Source organism: Hemicordylus capensis, chromosome 5, assembly GCF_027244095.1.
Source record: "Hemicordylus capensis ecotype Gifberg chromosome 5, rHemCap1.1.pri, whole genome shotgun sequence".
NCBI lineage: Eukaryota > Metazoa > Chordata > Lepidosauria > Squamata > Cordylidae > Hemicordylus > Hemicordylus capensis.
This window is the reverse complement of record NC_069661.1, coordinates 57,003,125-57,020,571: the sequence shown is the minus strand read 5'-3', so window position 1 is coordinate 57,020,571 and position 17,447 is coordinate 57,003,125. Positions and strand designations below refer to the sequence as shown.

Genomic DNA, 17,447 nt, shown 5'->3' with positions numbered 1-17,447 from the left:
TCTCCCTTTCTCACAACACTAGAACCAGGAGTCATCCCATGGAACTGAAAGCCAGGAAACGTAGGACCAACAAGAGGAAGTAGTTTTTCACACAGCACATAATTAATCTATGGAAATCTCTGTCATGAGATGTGGTAATGGCTTTAAAAGAGGCTTAGACAAATTCATGGAGAACAGGTCTATCAATGGCTATAGACCACCTCCAGTCTCAGAGGTAAGGGCCTGATCCAGTAGGGCTGTTCTTATGTTCTTAAAGATAGAGACATGCTGTTTGGCAGATAGGCTCCAGACCTTGTTCACACTACCAGAAACCCCCCCCCCCTTTTGTGGAAAATTAATTAATTCCCCCTTAAAATGCAGAAAAGCTCTTCCATTGGAAAAGCATCGGAAATGATGCTTCCTGACAAACTTTGGCAATTTTCTTGGGTACTTTAATTTTGGATGTTTCGCAGAATGATGAAGAAACAAACAAGCTATACTGTTTCAGCTTTCTGGACTTCTATCCATGTCAGATTTCCATGAAACTTGCTTAAGAATTTTTTTTTTAAAAAAAATGAAAAAACTTGTACCAGAGATCTTTGTTTATCTTTCTCATTTGGTCTCCAAGAACAAGGGAGGGGGGCGTCCTTGGCAGCAACACCATTACATGCTCAAAACAAAGCAGCTCTTCTGGTCTTCATTTAGCAAGTTGTGAAGGGAGAGTGCATGGTAATTTCGTGGAACAGGAGGAATGCTTGCAAACTGCAAGCCCATTTTACAAGAGAGTGTGTGTAAAGCACATAAAGTATGAGGGGTTTTGTGAGAACTTCATGGGTAAAGGGTGCAGTGTTCTCTTTAATTTTTTTCAACTGTGTGCGGAATGAGTTTTGTTCTGGGTGGCAGTATCAAGGCAGTGTGTGTGCACATGCATTCAGAGTGGGTCCTTCTTGATCGAACTTGAGTGAGATCTAAAATTGAGAGGGTGGACATCCAAAAATTTGTGAGTGGGTGCACATGTGCACATCTTAGTGGGATCAGTGAAAAGGTGGAGATCAGACTCAAAGGCACCTTAAGTGTCCTTAGGGAGAAGAAAAAAATTGGGCTGAGTGGGCTCCTGTATCACAGGGCACTGATCCTTTGGGGGCAAATCCCCTGCCCTTGATCCTATAATCTGCTAGAGTATCATCACCTCTACAGCTTAAGGATCTTTGGTGGGTGATGTGTGCGTGTGTGTGAGAGAGAGATTGAACATTTCTTTCATGCTCAGTTTCTTCTACCTTCCCCTGCTAAGCCCTAGGCTATATAGAGGAACATGTAGCAAGCTGCTTGCTTTCCTTCAGTTTGACTAACTCTTATCCCTGGCTGAGTGAAAGTTTGCATCTCTGTGCTGTTCTTGGAGGTCCATGCTTGTGTAACCCTTGTCTCTGCTATTATTTGGAACTGTGGGGAGGCAACATTTCTTGTTTCAACTTTCTAATATTCTGCAAAGGTAGGCTCCCCAGTCATTACGTAGGCTCTCCAGTAGGCTCTCCATCTTGTCATAATATCTCCATTTTAGGGTTCAGTTGTAACCTAAATTATTCCCACTTACTAATATAGGGAATTATATAGCTACTACTATTATGTAGTAGGCTATTATTTCACTTTGCCTGAGATGCTGAAATCTTGGAGAAGGAATAGGGGAGTTGAAGAGACAGGGAGTTGAAGCAATGGGAAATTGGCGGGGGGGGGATGAGTGAGCACGTGAGGTCTGGGGGGAACCACACACAGAAAGAAACAGGAAGGGTTCTATTCTGTTGCAGGAAAACTAAGTAAATGGGGCTGTGAGTTAGAGAACAAAGGCAAATCTGAATTTCATATTTTTCAAATCAGCTGCTAAATATTTAGTGTTGCAGCCCTAGGATGCATATATTGGGATTTCTAGCCTATCTTTCTTGAATGTATTTTACTTTCTGCTATAGCAATAGCAATAGCACTTACATTTATATACCGCTCTATAGCTGGAGCTCTCTAAGCGGTTTACAATGATTTAGCATATTGCCCCCAACATTCTGGGTACTCATTTTACCGACCTCGGAAGGATGGAAGGCTGAGTCAACCTTGAGCCCCTGGTCAGGATCGAACTTGTAACCTTCTGGTTACAGGGCGGCAGTTTTACCACTGTGCCACCAGGGGCTCATGTCTCCTGCTTAAACTTGTTAATTTTTAGGAATTTGAAAGTATCTGGCTGCAAATATTATTGTAGGGGATTTATTTCTGTGCCCAAACTGTTTGGGGCGGACTGGAATTTGTACACTTTTAATATGTTTTTTTTTTTGAGGCATTCATAATATTGTACCAAGCTGAAGATTGTTGTTTGTTCATTCCTGTAATTCCAGAAATGTACTTAGTTTAATAGTGCTAACATCTGGTCAAAAGGCCAGGAATTGAACAAAACTGCACTGAGATGTCCCACTGAGATGTCCTTGTATGGACCAGTGCCATTAAATGCAGCAAGCAATGATGATGCTCCACTACAAGGGACTCAAATTGTGTGCCTGTACCATCCAAGATCCTACAAAGCTCATAGATGGATGTAGTGGGAAGACTAAAGGATCAGACAGGTTAGAAACTATCCCATGTTCCCCCACAAGGCTGGCTCTCTTATGGTATGTGGGTATAAGACTTGTGCTCCAAAATGAGTAAAGTCTTTTTATGCAGCATCCTTACTAGTACTTGTGGAGGACGTTCCACTTATGCAAGGGTGGAGGGAGGGAGGAACCATTTTTTTCCTGATGCCACCCTTCCTTCTGATGGGGTACCTTCAAGAACATAACTTAAAGGGGGTGCCAGGGGTTTGCAGAAGGAATGGAGGGATCAGTGAAAATTGCTCTTTCTCCTCCCCTGCTGTTTGTGTGAGTAGAATACGAATAAAACAAATATTCATATACTTCTTTTCAACAGAACAAGTGGTTTACAAAAATATAAACAAATAAAATGGCTCCCTGTCCCCCAAAGGCTCATACTCTAAAAAAGAAACATAAGATAGACATCAGTAACAGCCACTGGAGGGATGATGTGCTGGGATGGATAGGTCCAGTTGCTCTCCCCTTCTAAATAAAGAGAACTGTAATTTTAAAAGGTGTCTCTCTGCTCAGTTAGTATGGGACCTTCTCTTTGTGTTGAGTGCTACAGCCTTTATGGTGCTCCTGCTGCTCTCAGGTAGGCTAAGCTGTTCAGGACCACCATTTGCCATTGTAGGTTTCAAAAATGCTTCCTTGAAGAATAAAAGTGTTTAGCAATTATATGATGCTTAAATGTGTTCACTCCATGAATTAGGAAATCTTAAAACATAGTGAGTTAAGCCAGATGACAGTAGGGCAAAACTGGAATTAAGGATCGACTGTGCTACATCTGTTCTACCGAATCTGAAACCTAGGCTGCATTGCTACTGCCTACAAAATTGATCAGTTTGACTACTGTGTCTTCCTATAATCTTAGAAGTAGGCGCTGAACAGTTTGGGAGTATATGTCTATCATGTCTGGAGCTGAAGAAAGTGACTGCTATGGCACTCTCTGCCAGGAGCAGAATGTGGATGGCTTGTTAGATAACAACACCGAGCTCTTGGTGCTGAGCTTCTGCATAGACCTTGCTGTTGTCTGTTTTCAGTGACCAAGCCACATGGATAGGGTTTCCCATTGCACAATAGTTTGTTTCTGTGTCATGGATGCCTGTGTTGGGAAACACTGTGGCTTTGGTCAGATGTTAAAACTGGGAATTGTGAATGGTGCCATCTGCTGGGGAGCAGGATTTGAACAGGTCTCCTGACTCCTGCAGTTTGCACTCTGCTAGAGCATCAGGGCTAACAATTACAGAAGGGATATATGCTCTTTATTTCTGTAAAAGGAATGATTTGTAGCATTGCTGGACGTGAAGGGGGTGATTTGCCTCTATTCTTTTTTCAAACTTGAAAAAATTACATGTGTGTGTGTTTGGAGAGAGAGATTGATTATCTTGGCAGAACAATAGGATCAGGTTGTAAATGTACCAAAGTGACACTATTGATCATGTTTGCTTTTAATACTTTCCAAGACATCAAAGTGTATAACAAGGATATGAGTGAGAGTTGTGTGAAATCAGTTAAACACTGTACATAATCAGCTTTTAGGCTTCAGTTTGTTGACTTTAAAAAGCTTTACCAGCAATTAGGTAAAAGAAAAAGCTATTAACATCACACTACTATGAAATTTTTCGTATTTGTCAGAAATGATAGTGGAGCTCACGTTAGGGAAGTTTTACAGGCTGGTTTTTCATTGTGCTGTCTGTGGGCCCAGTTCAGGCTTAATGGAAAATCATGAGCTCCTGTGAGATGCAGGATTTCACACTCTCTCCTCTCATCCTCATGTGCATGAAAGAAGGAAGAAAGTTTTCAGTTCAATTTTGAAGTAAACTACAGTTCCCATAATTTGTCCAAATGTGGAAAAGGTGATATACTTCTTCCTATGTTCCCTAACTTTGAAGCAAACCCTCGTGTGGCCGTAATGCAGAACTATGGTTGATTTCAAAGCAGAAATAAAATATTTCCCATTTATAAGTGAATGTGTGAGTCTATGGCTTGCAGGGCTCATTTGCATAGAAGAGAATGTTTCCTGGCCAGTATTTTTGCCTTGCCCTCCAAATTACCAGTGCCCTTGTGTGTTTATTATGCTGCTGCTCTCAATCCTCATTCTTGTGCTTTTAAATGCTTTACATTTATAGTCAAATGTTACAAATCTGAGCAAATGTGGCAGGTTCTGTGGGCACCAATTTGATTGTTTATGTAGCAACTATATATTGTACAGGTTTGTACTGTAATCACCATAGCACAGCATGCAAAGGCTGGGTAGTAACAGGAAAAATCAATGCACCAGGAAGGCTCAAGGGAGTGGGAGAAGAACTGGGACTACTAGCCTGTCTAGTAATTTAATTGTGTGACACTGCTGTGTGTTATTGAATTTTGTCTGAAATTTAGCTCTGTCCATGTCAGGATGAAATACTGTAAATTTGAATTCAACTATATTGAGCATTATTTCAAACTTCAAATGTTGACAGCATGCTGCAGTTCAACTCTGCTGAATTTAATTGCTTAGTTCAGTGTTCTGTTTTGTTTTTTGGTAGCTGGTTAGGGAAAAACAAAATTTCTGTGTTAAACTTTAAAGAGCAGGTTGCTTGCACTCTGTGGCCATCAAACATGCCATACCAAAAAATGTTGGCTGCTTCCTATCTTTCCAACCTATTCCCCCCAAAATACCCTCTCTACAATATTCATTGTAGGATGACAGCATGGTAAAATGAACTATTTAAAAGATGTCAGAAAATTATATGAATGGTTAGCTTTGTTTTCAGATGGACAGTGTTTTCTTGCATATTTGTTCACCTCAGTTGTGACCCTGTTACCAGTTCTGTAGAACATAGTACTATCATGAGTAAGGCATTTGGCTTATTTTTAGCAAATGATTCAGAATTCTTATCTTACTCTTGTGGATCCTTTAAGGAAGAGGTGGCCAAAATTCAGGCTTATATGATCTGTGTGGTGGTCTTGTTCTTTATACCAGAATCCTAGTATCTATGATTGGAGTTGGGTGTAAAATAAGGCGGGTGAGGGCAGACATACTCTGAATTAAAGAAGAGAGTGCCTCTGAGGCACTCAAAGCGCCTCTTTCTCTGAGGGAAGACTCAGTCCAGGAGTTGGTTTTCAGCATCAGAACTGAGCTCATATCCTCTTCTCTTCATTGTTTCAACAGCCAAAATTGGGGATGAGGGAGGGTGACCATTCTTGTTGCTGTTGTTGAGCACACAAAGCTGTCATATTGAACTGGACCTAGGCTCCTCTATATCGGTATTGTCTACAATGTTTGGCAGTGGCGCTCCAAGGTTTCAAACAGGAGTATTTGGGCAGTGGGGAAATGCTAGACCCAGGGTGGATTTGATTTAAATCAAACTGATTTAAATCATGATTTAAATCACTAGCAGGGTGGATAAAAATAAAAAAAAATCTGATTTAAATCAAAAACATTCAATTTAAATCAAAAAAATCGGATTTTTTTGATTTAAATTGGATTTTTTTATTTTTATCCACCCTGCTAGTGATTTAAATCGTGATTTAAATCGTGATTTAAATCAGTTTGATTTAAATCAAATCCACCCTGATTCTGTCTAACAGCTTTCTTGTGAGAAATTATGTTTCCAGTGCCCCTCTTTCCGCTCATTGGATGTACCTTAAAAAGTACTCCAAAAAATCTGTCTTTGTGCATATTAGGCTTTTTTTCCTGGCAGTTAACCCCAGGCTTGATTGGTTGCTGCCTATCTGTGCAGCACTTGACTGCAGTTTAATCTCTTGTAGATTTATTTAACTTCAGTGCATTGCATCTAGCCACTGCTTAGATAATAGACTTTACATACTCTTGTTACAGTGTTTGAGAACATAAAGCATAACATTGCAGGCTCCTTTCTTTTTTCAAAATGCTGGAGTAGAGATTTCAGATAGTATCAATCATTGCTGTGTACACTGTAATGGAATTTACAGTCTGGGTCTGTAGGCAATGTATTTCAGAGGCATGTGCTATTCTGTTTCCTGCTAATTAATGCAAGTTCACAGAAGAGCTCATTATTCATTTCACCTGCACCTTTAAGAATATTTTATAATTCTTGCAAGAATCCAATTTTAGAAATGGAGGACTCAAGCTCGAAGAACAGTGCCTTCTCATAATCTGTGGCTATGCTGGGATTAGCTTTTCAGGGTTTTAGGCTTTCAGTTAGGCATTTACCTGATATTGCAGTCAAAACTTACTTAGGTGAGCGGAAGTTGCGGGTATGTTGGTCTCTCTGTTGTTGGTGGCCGGCGAGAGGTAGCTGAGGAAAGTGGAAGCGGAGGCACGCTTCCCTGCCTTCTCCAAAATAGGCCTGCGGCCTTTGCTGCTCCCAGATGCCGCTGATTGGCGGCGTCCACGTGCTCTGGAGGCCTTCCTCAGGCCAGGGAAAAAAAGGCGCCGGTGAACACGGGTTCTGCAGCGGTGTTGCAGGTGGCCCAGAGTGGGCCCGCAGGGATGGTAGCCAAGACCCCATAAGCACTCGTATGTGAAACACTCTGGCGGGGTCTTGCCATGCAAATAAAAGGGCTGTAATGGAGGCAGGTAGGAGCAAGGAATCAGGGTGGAGAAGAGAGACTTAGAGAGAGAAAATAAAAAAAAATACAGTAACCTTCGCGTTTAGACTTGGATCCCATGTCCAAGATATCTTATTATGCAAATATTCCAAAATCCGGAAACATCTGAAATCCGGAACACTTCTTGTCCCAAGCAGTCCGGATAAGGGATACTCAGCCTGTACTTAGCTCCTCTCCATCCTTTGTGTCATTCTCTGCACACCAGCTTCATTATTATATGTGGATAGTTTGTGTTGTTTGCAAGCCTTTGCCTTTCTGTGGTGCATAAATTTATACGTAGTTAATCTCATCTCATGGCCGGCTGCTTAGTTTAGTGCAAATTGATTCAAACTTGTGGGGAGCTGCTTCAGAAAAAATGGCTTGCCACATTTGGAAATACTTCCATACTAATACATGCTAAATAGCCACCCACACAGTTAAATAGCCACCCACACGTGTGAATAAAGTGTTAGTGCCGAATCCGTAGAAAGAAAGAAAAAGCAGCTTTTCTTGGTCACAGTTTTCTTTAGAATATTGAAGTAACAAGATTGCTCTTTTGAAGTTCCAGTAGAGAAGCACTAGTTGAATTTTCATTAGCTTACTGGCATTGTAGGTAGGTGACCCTGCTTATTCTAAAGATAGATTTAGATGCTGGCAGCCTAGCTGGAATGGTTTAGCTTTGAGTAGATTTCCATAAATGGAAAGAGCAATTGGAGAGAGTGTGTATACACCTTCATATGTGTGGATGATATGCAACAGGTGGCTATGTAGTGCTAGTTTTAAACATCTCCATGGGAAAAGAAAAGAGAGATTTATCCCCCTGCCCCCGTCTTTAGTTTGGAGATGAGCTGTTAATAAAATTACAATGCTGTTTTCAAAATTAACTAATGTATTTTCTGGGTGAGCACTTACTATAGACATAACATTATCTAGGCACTGATGTCAAGGCTTCTTTTTCATTGCAGATTATTTGTAAAGACAGGAGTAATATGAACGAGAAATACAAGCCAATAGTCATCTGTTGTTGTTGCTATATAAGTACCACTGGATGGCATACAAACCTTTGGCACAGTGGTATGCTATTGACCAAAGTTCCTTTCATGAGTGGAAGGAGAGTTGTGCTCATGCAAGGACCCTTTCCACTTGTGGAAAGGTCTTCCTTTTGATGATATGCTGCTGTGTCCAAAGTTTGGATGACACTCACCATGTATGAAGCACGATATTGGGTCAGACAGTAGTGCTGGAAAATGAAACTAGCTATACCCACTATGTAAAATAGGACTAAACACCCTAAGAGGGTAAGTGGATTATAGTAGGGTAATTATTGGCTGTACAGTGAAAAGTGACTGTTTCCATGGAGTCAGATTAATCTGTAACTAGTGAGGGTGTCAGTTGAGTAAAGATTGTTTGTTTTAGTCAGTTGTCTGGGTTTTTTTAATCAGTTAAAACTTGTCAAGTTTATATATAGATATCAGGGTGGATAAAAATCAGGGTGGATTTGATTTAAATCAAACTGATTTAAATCACGATTTAAATCACTAGCAGGGTGGATAAAAATCAAAAAAATCCAATTTAAAAAAAATTGGATTTTTTGATTTAAATCGGATTTTTTTAATTTAAATTGGATTTTTTTGATTTTTATCCACCCTGCTAGTGATTTAAAATCGTGATTTAAATCGTGATTTAAATCAGTTTGATTTAAATCAAATCCACCCTGATAAAAATCAAGGATTTTTTTAAAAAATAGATTTTTAAAATTTAAATCTGATTTTTTAAAATTTAAATTGGATTTTTTAAAGTAAAATGCTTTTTGAGGAAAAAATCTATCTAAAGATAGTTTTCGATTTAAGATACATTATAGTCCAAAGTTTATTCATCATGAAATAAGGATTAGTTTTTAATTATGTAGCATGAGGCTGTATATATTCAATGTTTAAATTTTTTGGTAAATGAATTCCATTAATCCATTCACAATGTCATGCTCTTCCAGAGGTTTCTGTAAGATTATTTTGGGCAATTTTTCTATCTAGAAGAGGACCAAAAATGAAACCTTCTTCTGGTTGTAAATTTTAAGATTATACCGGCAATAAATAAATAAAAAACAAAAAAAAGAATGAGGCTTTATGTTAAAAAAAACCCCATGATTTAAATCTAGTCTTACTGACTAGTGATTTAAATCGTGATTTAAATCGATTTGATTTAAATCAAATCCACCCTGAAGATATCAACCATGGTGCCTTTTTATAAGATTCTGAATGAATGTAACCAGTTAAGAAACCTCCAGTTCAGTGTTCTCTCTAATTGTTTTCATCTGTGTGTGGAATGAATTTTGTTCTGGGCGGCAGTATCAAAACAGTGTGAGCACACATGCATTCAGAGTGGGACCTTCCTGGTTAAACCTGAGTGGGATCTAAAATTAACTGAGTGGACATCAAAAAATGTGTGAGCGAGCGCCTTAGAGGGAACACTGCTCCAGTTTGGAAAGTTGCTCTTCTCCAAGTTGGAAAGGATGACAGAAGATTGGGGGGGGGGGGGGAGAAAATAAAAGGGCAAGAAAGGCTTGCCACAGTCTAATTTGCAGAGGGAAGTTAGAAACCTTTTCTCAGCTGTTTAATGTCATTGTCTGGATGGCCATGCTTTACCTTCAGGTTCCGAGGCAGTAGGCCCCTGGATGCTAGTTTCTGGAGAGCAACAGTGGGGAAAGGGTATTGCCTTAATCCCCTGCTTGTGAACTTCCCAGAGACACCTGCTTGCCCACTATGGGGAAACATGATGCTGGATAGGTAGGTCTTTGATCTGATCCAGCGAGGCTCTTGAGCAAGGCTCAACAAACATATAGAAGGGGAAGCATTAATTTGTAGTTGTTTCACATATAACAAATTCCTTTTCTCCTCAAAAACATTTCTTGTAACAGCATGTGTTTCTTTGGATTCGACCTATGCAGAGCTATTGATTCAGAAGACCTGTATATATTTGTATAATGGGTTTTTTCAAGTGTGTGTGTGTGAAATGGGAATTTCTCTCTCTCTCCTTTGTGCAGTGGAAGCATCAGTTCATGGCAGCAATGTGCACTGTTCAGATAAGACAATTGAAGCAGCAGAAGCCCTGCTTCATATGGAATCTCCGACCTGCTTAAGAGATGCTAGAACTCCTGGTATGTCAATATTTTTACTTCTCTTTCTCTGGTGAAAATGTGTGTGGGGGTGGGGGGACTGTGGTTTAACTTGCACTAGGACCCTAAGTATAGCTGAGACTTGATTTAGGAGTAAATTCTTTCCAGGCCCAGCAGAGCAGAGTTATTTATTCCCCAAAGGATTTATTTGTTGGCTTTAATACTCTTCCTCTAAAGGGCCGGTCTACAAGCCCTGTTCCTTGTGGCAGCAAGAACATAGTGGAAGCTCTTGATGCAAAAGGAATGCTCCATGTAGTGACTTCCCCTGGGGTTTGGAGAGGCCACTCCCAGAGGCTGTTTCAGGGAGCTTTCATGTGGTCGGCATGACTTCTAGACTGACCCCAAATGACCTAGGAAGGAAAGAATATAGGTCAGTTATAATCTACTCCAGCAGTTTCAATTCATGGTATTCAGTTCATATTAACTTTATTAATATGGTTATTTGTAAATTTTGTCTCAGTTGCATAGAATGACAGGACTAAAAATTCTTCCCTTCAGACTTGGGTATATCAGTCTATAAAATCCATTGAGGCCATTTGGAAAAAACAGATTGCTTTCCAACTTGGTTGTAATTGTATTCCATTTATAGAAGTGCATTTGTTATCATATCACCAGGTTTAAATTGCCAGAATCATCGTAGCAATTGCAATTGTCTTCTGCCTTTTAGAAGTGCAATGTTTTCTGAGGCACTAAAACCACATATTCACATTACATGGTTAACTCATGAAATCCAGAAAGTGCCTTACTAATAAGAAACCATTTAAAAATATGCTTTATAAAGGTTAATTAAGGAACTGACTGAGCCCTAACCTGCTAAGGGAAGAACTGTGTTTTATTCTGAAATAGAGGGCCCATTCTTGGTTCATCCAATTGCTCTATCATTGCAATTGCAACTATCACCCTGCTCCAAGTGGCGCTATCAAATGAGGTGAGGTGGGTGGCTACTAGGAGAGGGCCTTTTCAGTGGTTGCACCCTGTTTATGGAATAGCCTCTCCAGTGAAGTTTGCCTGGTTTCACTTTTTTCGTTTAGACGCCAGGTAAAGATATTTTTGTTCCCTCAGGCCTTTTCAGATTTTGATTTTTAAATTTGATTTTCAAAACTGACTTAAAAAAAAAAAGTTGTAGAATTATTTTGTGTATTGTATTTTTTTGGGTATGTGTGTTGTGATTTCATGTGTTATGTGTTTTTACTTGATTTGCTGTGTTGTGAGCCACCCAGAGAACAATTTGTTATGGGGCAGCTAACAAATAAAGTTTTTGTCAATTTTCAACAATACTGAATCTCAATTATAAAATTATAGGGTCTAGCCATTATCAGAATTTGATGTATACAGGTTGCCCTTGTTACCCACAATCCTGATACCTGCGGCTTCTCATATCAGTGGTCAGGCAATGCAAACCCCACTTCGTTATACATTCTTCCAAAAATAATAGGGATTCACCTATCCATGGTTTCTAGGTGGCGAGAAATGATCTCCAAGGTCATTTCCTGCCACTATTTTTTTCTGAAAGGAGCCATTTTGTGGCTCTTTCTTCATTTTTTTAAAAAAACAAAAACCCACAATTTCCCCCATTTCTGGACAGCTGGAGGACCTGCAGAGCATAGTGCGGCACTTTATTTCTCTTACTTCTGCCATTTTAAGCCTTTGTTCACCTCTAGGAACCTAACCCCCTAGTTCCCATTGCCTCAAAGTCTCATTATCCATGGTTCTGTTTATCTTCAGTTGTAGCCAAGAGCCGAATCCCCACGGAAAATGAGGGCTACCTGTATTTCTCAGTATTCTGCACTTTAAAGCAACAACAAAAAATCAGGCCCATATTGTGTCTAAAATTGGGAAGTGTATTTTGTCCTGCACTGAGATAGATTTGGGTTTTAGTGAATGACGGGATTCAAAGGAATCCATGGACTTTGGGAAATGATGAGGCATATTTGGTTTGACTTAAGGTAATCCTGCAACATTTTCAAAAATAATCCCTTACAATTCAAAACATATTTGGTAGGCAGGGTCTAGAAATGAAAACTCCTTAACACCTTCCCCACCCCGCGTTTTTGCCTCCTTTAGTGGAAGTTTTTGTCCCACCTTGTGTGTCGACTCCGGAGTTCATCCATGCTGCGATGAGACCTGATGTGATTACAGAAACAGTAGTAGAGGTATCAACTGAGGAGTCTGAACCAATGGATGCATCTCCAATACCAACATCTCCAGAAATTCATGAGCCAATGAAAAAAAAGAAAGGTATTTTGGGGGGCAGTAGGGACTTGAATGCCAAGTATGCACTGGAGTTGCTTATTAAAATCTTTACATACTCCCTCTCTGGTACAAATTGCTGTAAGCGGTTTGTGGCAGAATCTACATTTAAACAACACATGATTTGACATGGCACAACATACTGGCTGACATCCCAATGAAGCACTCATGCTTCTTGGGACCTTTTAGGATGCAATGGTAGTTGTCCTCAAACACCTCCCCATGTTGCCTTGTGTTGAATGCAGTTCTGCAGGAGCTTTTAGACTCGGAGTGCTTCCTGTGCTCTGAAAAAAGCAAGGGCAGAAACACATTGCTGAGGGTCTAAAGTAGGGTTGCCAATGTTTCATTGCCCAAATAAGTGACATGGGGTGGGAGGCGGGGAGTATGCAGAGGTAATCGGGAGCCTGAGTAGCAGTGCTGTATGTCGTTTTCACTTGCGTAATTTTCATTTAAATCATGAGATTGTTTTAATGAAAGGCGGTATACAAATTTAACAATAAATAAAATTTATCCTGATACCTGTAAGTTAGCCAGTCATTGATTGCTGTTAATGTTAATGTTTCTGTTAATGGCCCCAATACAGAAACCCTAGGTCTTTACAAGAACCACCGATTACTCTGGTAGGGAGGGAGAAGAGAAAGGAGTTGAAAATGTCTACAGCAGCAGGCATCTCTAAAGACACAAAGGAAGAACTTGAATTAGTAGTAGTAGATGAATCAGCAGCGTGCACTGAATAAGAACCTCATCTGCCATACTGAAAAAATAATTTATCCCTCCAAGTAGGAGGTCACGGCTCACAAAGGGTTAACTTCCACTCCTTGCTCCCGACAGACAGGAAATCTCAGGTGTTTTTCAAGTAGCTGAAGTCCGTCCCCCTTCTCCCAGCATGCTCAGGTGTGATTCCCCAGTTCCTTCCTGTCTTCGCTCCTGATCAGACATACACCTGGGCTCCTGCCCAAATTCTAATCTGCATTCATCCTACCGGTGAGCCTTTCCCCTTTCTACAACTGGGCAAGGGCAGCTAGCAACCTGGGGACACCTTAGCAGGTTCCCACAGAAAGCATTGGGGCGGGGGTGGTCAAAAGAAGGCCCTTAAACAGTGTCGCCGCAATTTCCCTGCCCCTCAAAGAAAAGAACCCCCTCCAAGAAGGGGGGGAACAAGGGACCCTAACTGCCTTTTTCAGTCCTCAAACTGAGAGTCTCGATTGCTCCTTAGAACTCCTCTGAGCATCATTGTGAGGTGAGGTCTCCTCCTGCCTGCTACTACAACTACAGCCTCACCTCCCTCCTGCACAGGACTAATTGGCTCAAGCCTAAAATTGTCCTTGGTGCTATTCTGCTGCAGCAGCCACTTAATGAAGGGGTCCCGTCCCCCACCTCCCAAGTTACACTCAGGGGAAAGAGGGCTGGTTTTCTCCCTGTCATTTCCAACAGGCAGCAGCCCCTGGAGGGGCCCCTTATCTTGATCCCAGCCTCAACCCCTGTGGCTATGCTAATCCTCTAGGTCTCAGGTTAACCTTTGACCATGACTCAGGGCTAAGCATCTAGCAGTCCCCCTCCTATTAAAATGGAGGCAGTACTGCAATTATCTTGGTTGCTTGGCTTACTATGCTAATTCTCAGGAGGCAACCAATAGGATTTACCAGATGAATTCTAAGCATGGCTAGCACTTTAATGAGGAGGAAGTACCTCAGCTAAATAGCTGGGGAGAGGAGGCTGCCTCTTGATAGCAAAGGCGAATCTCCCCTTTGCCTAGCAGAGTTTGCCCTGGTTTGCCTTATCCAACTCTCTTCCCTCCTCTAAAGGAGAGCTAGATTACTGCCAGTGGGAGGACTGCAACATGCAGAAGGTCCCAGGCTTAGCCACTGACAGCATCCCCCAGTAAATTCTGGAGAATTATTTGGCTCAATATAAGGTTGCTTCCTATTTATCCCCGCTTCTGGCCACCTTGGTTGGCCTGGCCTCTGAAACGCGGTTGAGCTGCCCAGCTGGGGTGATGCAGACATGAATTTCTGCCAGCAAGGTGGACTTTGGGCATGACGCCAACATGGGAGGACCTGAATGACCTCGACCTGGGGTTGGCGACTCTCTCCCCAAACAAGGGGAGCTGGCGTTTGGGTGAAGCCTCTGGCCCCTCACCCATGCCACAGGTGACTTGGCGCATAACAGATGCTGTGAGGATAACCCAGTTGGCATCGATCTGGGGTTGGCAGCCCCCTCCCCAAACATGGGGAGCTGGCGTTTGGGCGAAGCCTCCGGCCTCTCACCCACGCCACAAGTGACCTTGGCACATGACAGATCCTGGTTGGAGAACCTTGGTTGGCCTCGACCTGGGGTTGGCAACCCCCTCCCCAAGCATGGGGAGCTGGCGTTTGGGCGAAGCCTCCGGCCTCTCACCCACGCCACAAGTGACCTTGGCGCATGACAGATCCTGGTTGGAGAACCTTGGTTGGCCTCGACCTGGGGTTGGCAACCCCCTCCCCAAGCATGGGGAGCTGGCGTTTGGGCAAAGCCTCTGGCCCCTCACCCACGCCACAAGTGACCTGGCTCATAACATATCCCGTGAGGACCAGAGGCGTCTGCTCAATGAGCATCTTGACGCGCTACCTGGCTCAGCGGTCAGTGAGCAGGCAACCAGGCTGTGCCTACAACGTGGACCCATGTGCCAGACGGGCCACAGAGGCTACCAGACAGGGACAACAGCATGAGGCGGTAAGTCTGGATTCCCGACAGGTGAGTGGTGCGTGCGGAGATCAATCTACTCCAGTAGCCTCTGAACCCTCCACCAGCCACCCGGTGGAGGTGATTGTGATTTCATCTCCCACAATGGAGCTATTTATTCCAGCAGCCTCTGATCCCTCCACCAGCCACACTGTGGAGATGATCGTGATTTCAGCTCCCATAATGGAGCCCTCTAATGCTGAGCTGCCTGTTCCCGTGCTGCAACCTCTGTCAGAGAAGAGTGTTGTATTTATTTGGTGGTCCCCACTCCCATCTCCTAGACGCCTGCCCTCCTGCTTAGTCCCTCTATGACTAAGTGAGATAATTTAGATATACAAGTAGATTGCAGTGATTCACTGCAACAGCGGGGAAGCCTGAGGCTGCACGTGGCTGGTGGGTCAGCAGTGGGGAGTGGGGCTCGACTGGCCCCTGAGTCCACCCACTCTGGACCACAAAGAAAGGGGAGGTCTAGGAGGTTCCTTCCTAGGACTCCCCCGACCTTGCAGGTCCCTTGACGCCGAAATTGCCGGCGGAAACTCACAGGCTATCGCTACGTCTCAGCCTAACACCACCACGGCCCCCCTGATCTCGGAGACCACAGCGGCAGTTGGGGCGAGGCCATTTTCCTTGCCACCCCACAGCTCAGCTGTGCAGCGGTGGATGGCAGGCCTGTGGCACCCCCACTCAGGAGGATGCAGTTCTCTAAGGCTAAGCCCACAATCTATGATGTGGCCCCTTTACACATGGTTTTTAATCATATTTATTTTTCCCTTCCAGGCCTTCACACAGGGTATCTGCACAACCCCCGTTCTGGGAAGCCAGGAGGGTTGAAGCCATTCCTGCTTCCTCCAGCCAATGGGGCTTGTCCCCTCCCTCGGGTGGTTGCTTCTGTGGACCCTTCTGTGGCCCAGTCACTGTCTACATAAGAGTGGCCACCAAGCAGGAGGTACACCTAAGGCAGCCGCCTTAGGTGGTGCAGCGGGTAAACGCTTGACTGGCAAACAGAGGGTTGCCTGTTTGAATCCCCGCCGGTGTTGTGTTGGGCGGCAGGGATGCAGGACGTCGTCTTGTGCTGTGCGGGAGTGGGCGGTGGTGGCCCTTTCTTGTGTTCTGCCATGGACATCCACAGGTCACCAGATGATCGCCAGTGCAATCTTCTCTTAGGTTAAAACCTGCAGCCTGGGCCACTGTGTATAGACCGCTGGCACTAGCCCCATCCTTTAACTCCATCTAACCAGTTGGCCAATTCTATGGCCTTATGCCTGATTCGGCTCTGTACGTCATTCTTATCCTGCCTGGACTGGGCATGTGGGGGTGACAGCACTATGTACTCCCTAGCTATAGCATGGGACACTGGGCTCATGTTTACTCGGATGATATTCTTCAGTCACACGGTTGTCTGGTGGACGGGACCAAGAACCAGCTCCAGCCATCCAATGTATTACTGCACCTGAGGGCCTGGTTCATCACCAGAGCAGCAGCCATATCCCTCCCCATGAACAGGAGGAAAAAGATCTGCACCCAGATCCGACCGCCCTTGGGTTGGTCGCGGGTGGAGGTCTTGACATTGGCTCAGCTTCTGTGGTCCATGATGGCATAGAACGCCTGCCAGGAGCAAGGGGGCATGCACGCCTGGCAGTGAGCACCGCTGCCATTCCAGACATTATCACAACTGCTTGTTTGGGAGGGTCTTCTGCTGTGACAAGAGGAAACTTCTTGAGGGAACCTAACAGGGTCACTGACACGACCTACGCCATTGCAAGGAGCTTCAGTGCAGGACCTCTGGTCCCCTCAGGAGGCCCTACACAACATCACTTGGCTAGAACTAAGAATCATCAGGTTGGCTCTAGCCCATTTCTCAGTCCGCTTACAGGGGCGGCATGTATTGGTGAGAACCAACTACATGATAGCCAGGACCCATGCGTATCCAAGGGCGGACCAAATCCATCCTGATGAAGGCGACCTTTTTTCCAGTGGGCAGAAGGTCACCTAGCTTTGATCGGGGCAGCGCATCCAATGTCCAGGCAGACTGGCTCAGCTGCCAGACAGTGGACCAGTCAGAGTGGGCTCTCCATCCCAAGGTGTGCGTTCACATACAGCAATGCCTGGGGATCCCCAGGTGGATCCATTGTGACCCTGTTTGCGATCTTTTGTGTCCCACA

The 17,447-nt window shown here is 43.6% G+C and overlaps 1 protein-coding gene across 7 annotated transcripts in view; it reads left to right on the top strand.

The window, feature by feature from the left end:
* ELF2 (E74 like ETS transcription factor 2) overlaps window positions 1–17,447 on the top strand; it is a 65,246-nt gene that overhangs the window by 36,031 nt on the left and 11,768 nt on the right. For all 7 annotated transcript variants that reach the window (XM_053253284.1, XM_053253285.1, XM_053253286.1 and 4 more), the window contains 2 exons: window positions 10,183–10,296; window positions 12,379–12,552. In XM_053253284.1, the coding sequence (XP_053109259.1) occupies window positions 10,183–10,296; window positions 12,379–12,552 (288 nt within the window). The remainder of the gene's footprint in view (window positions 1–10,182; window positions 10,297–12,378; window positions 12,553–17,447) is intronic.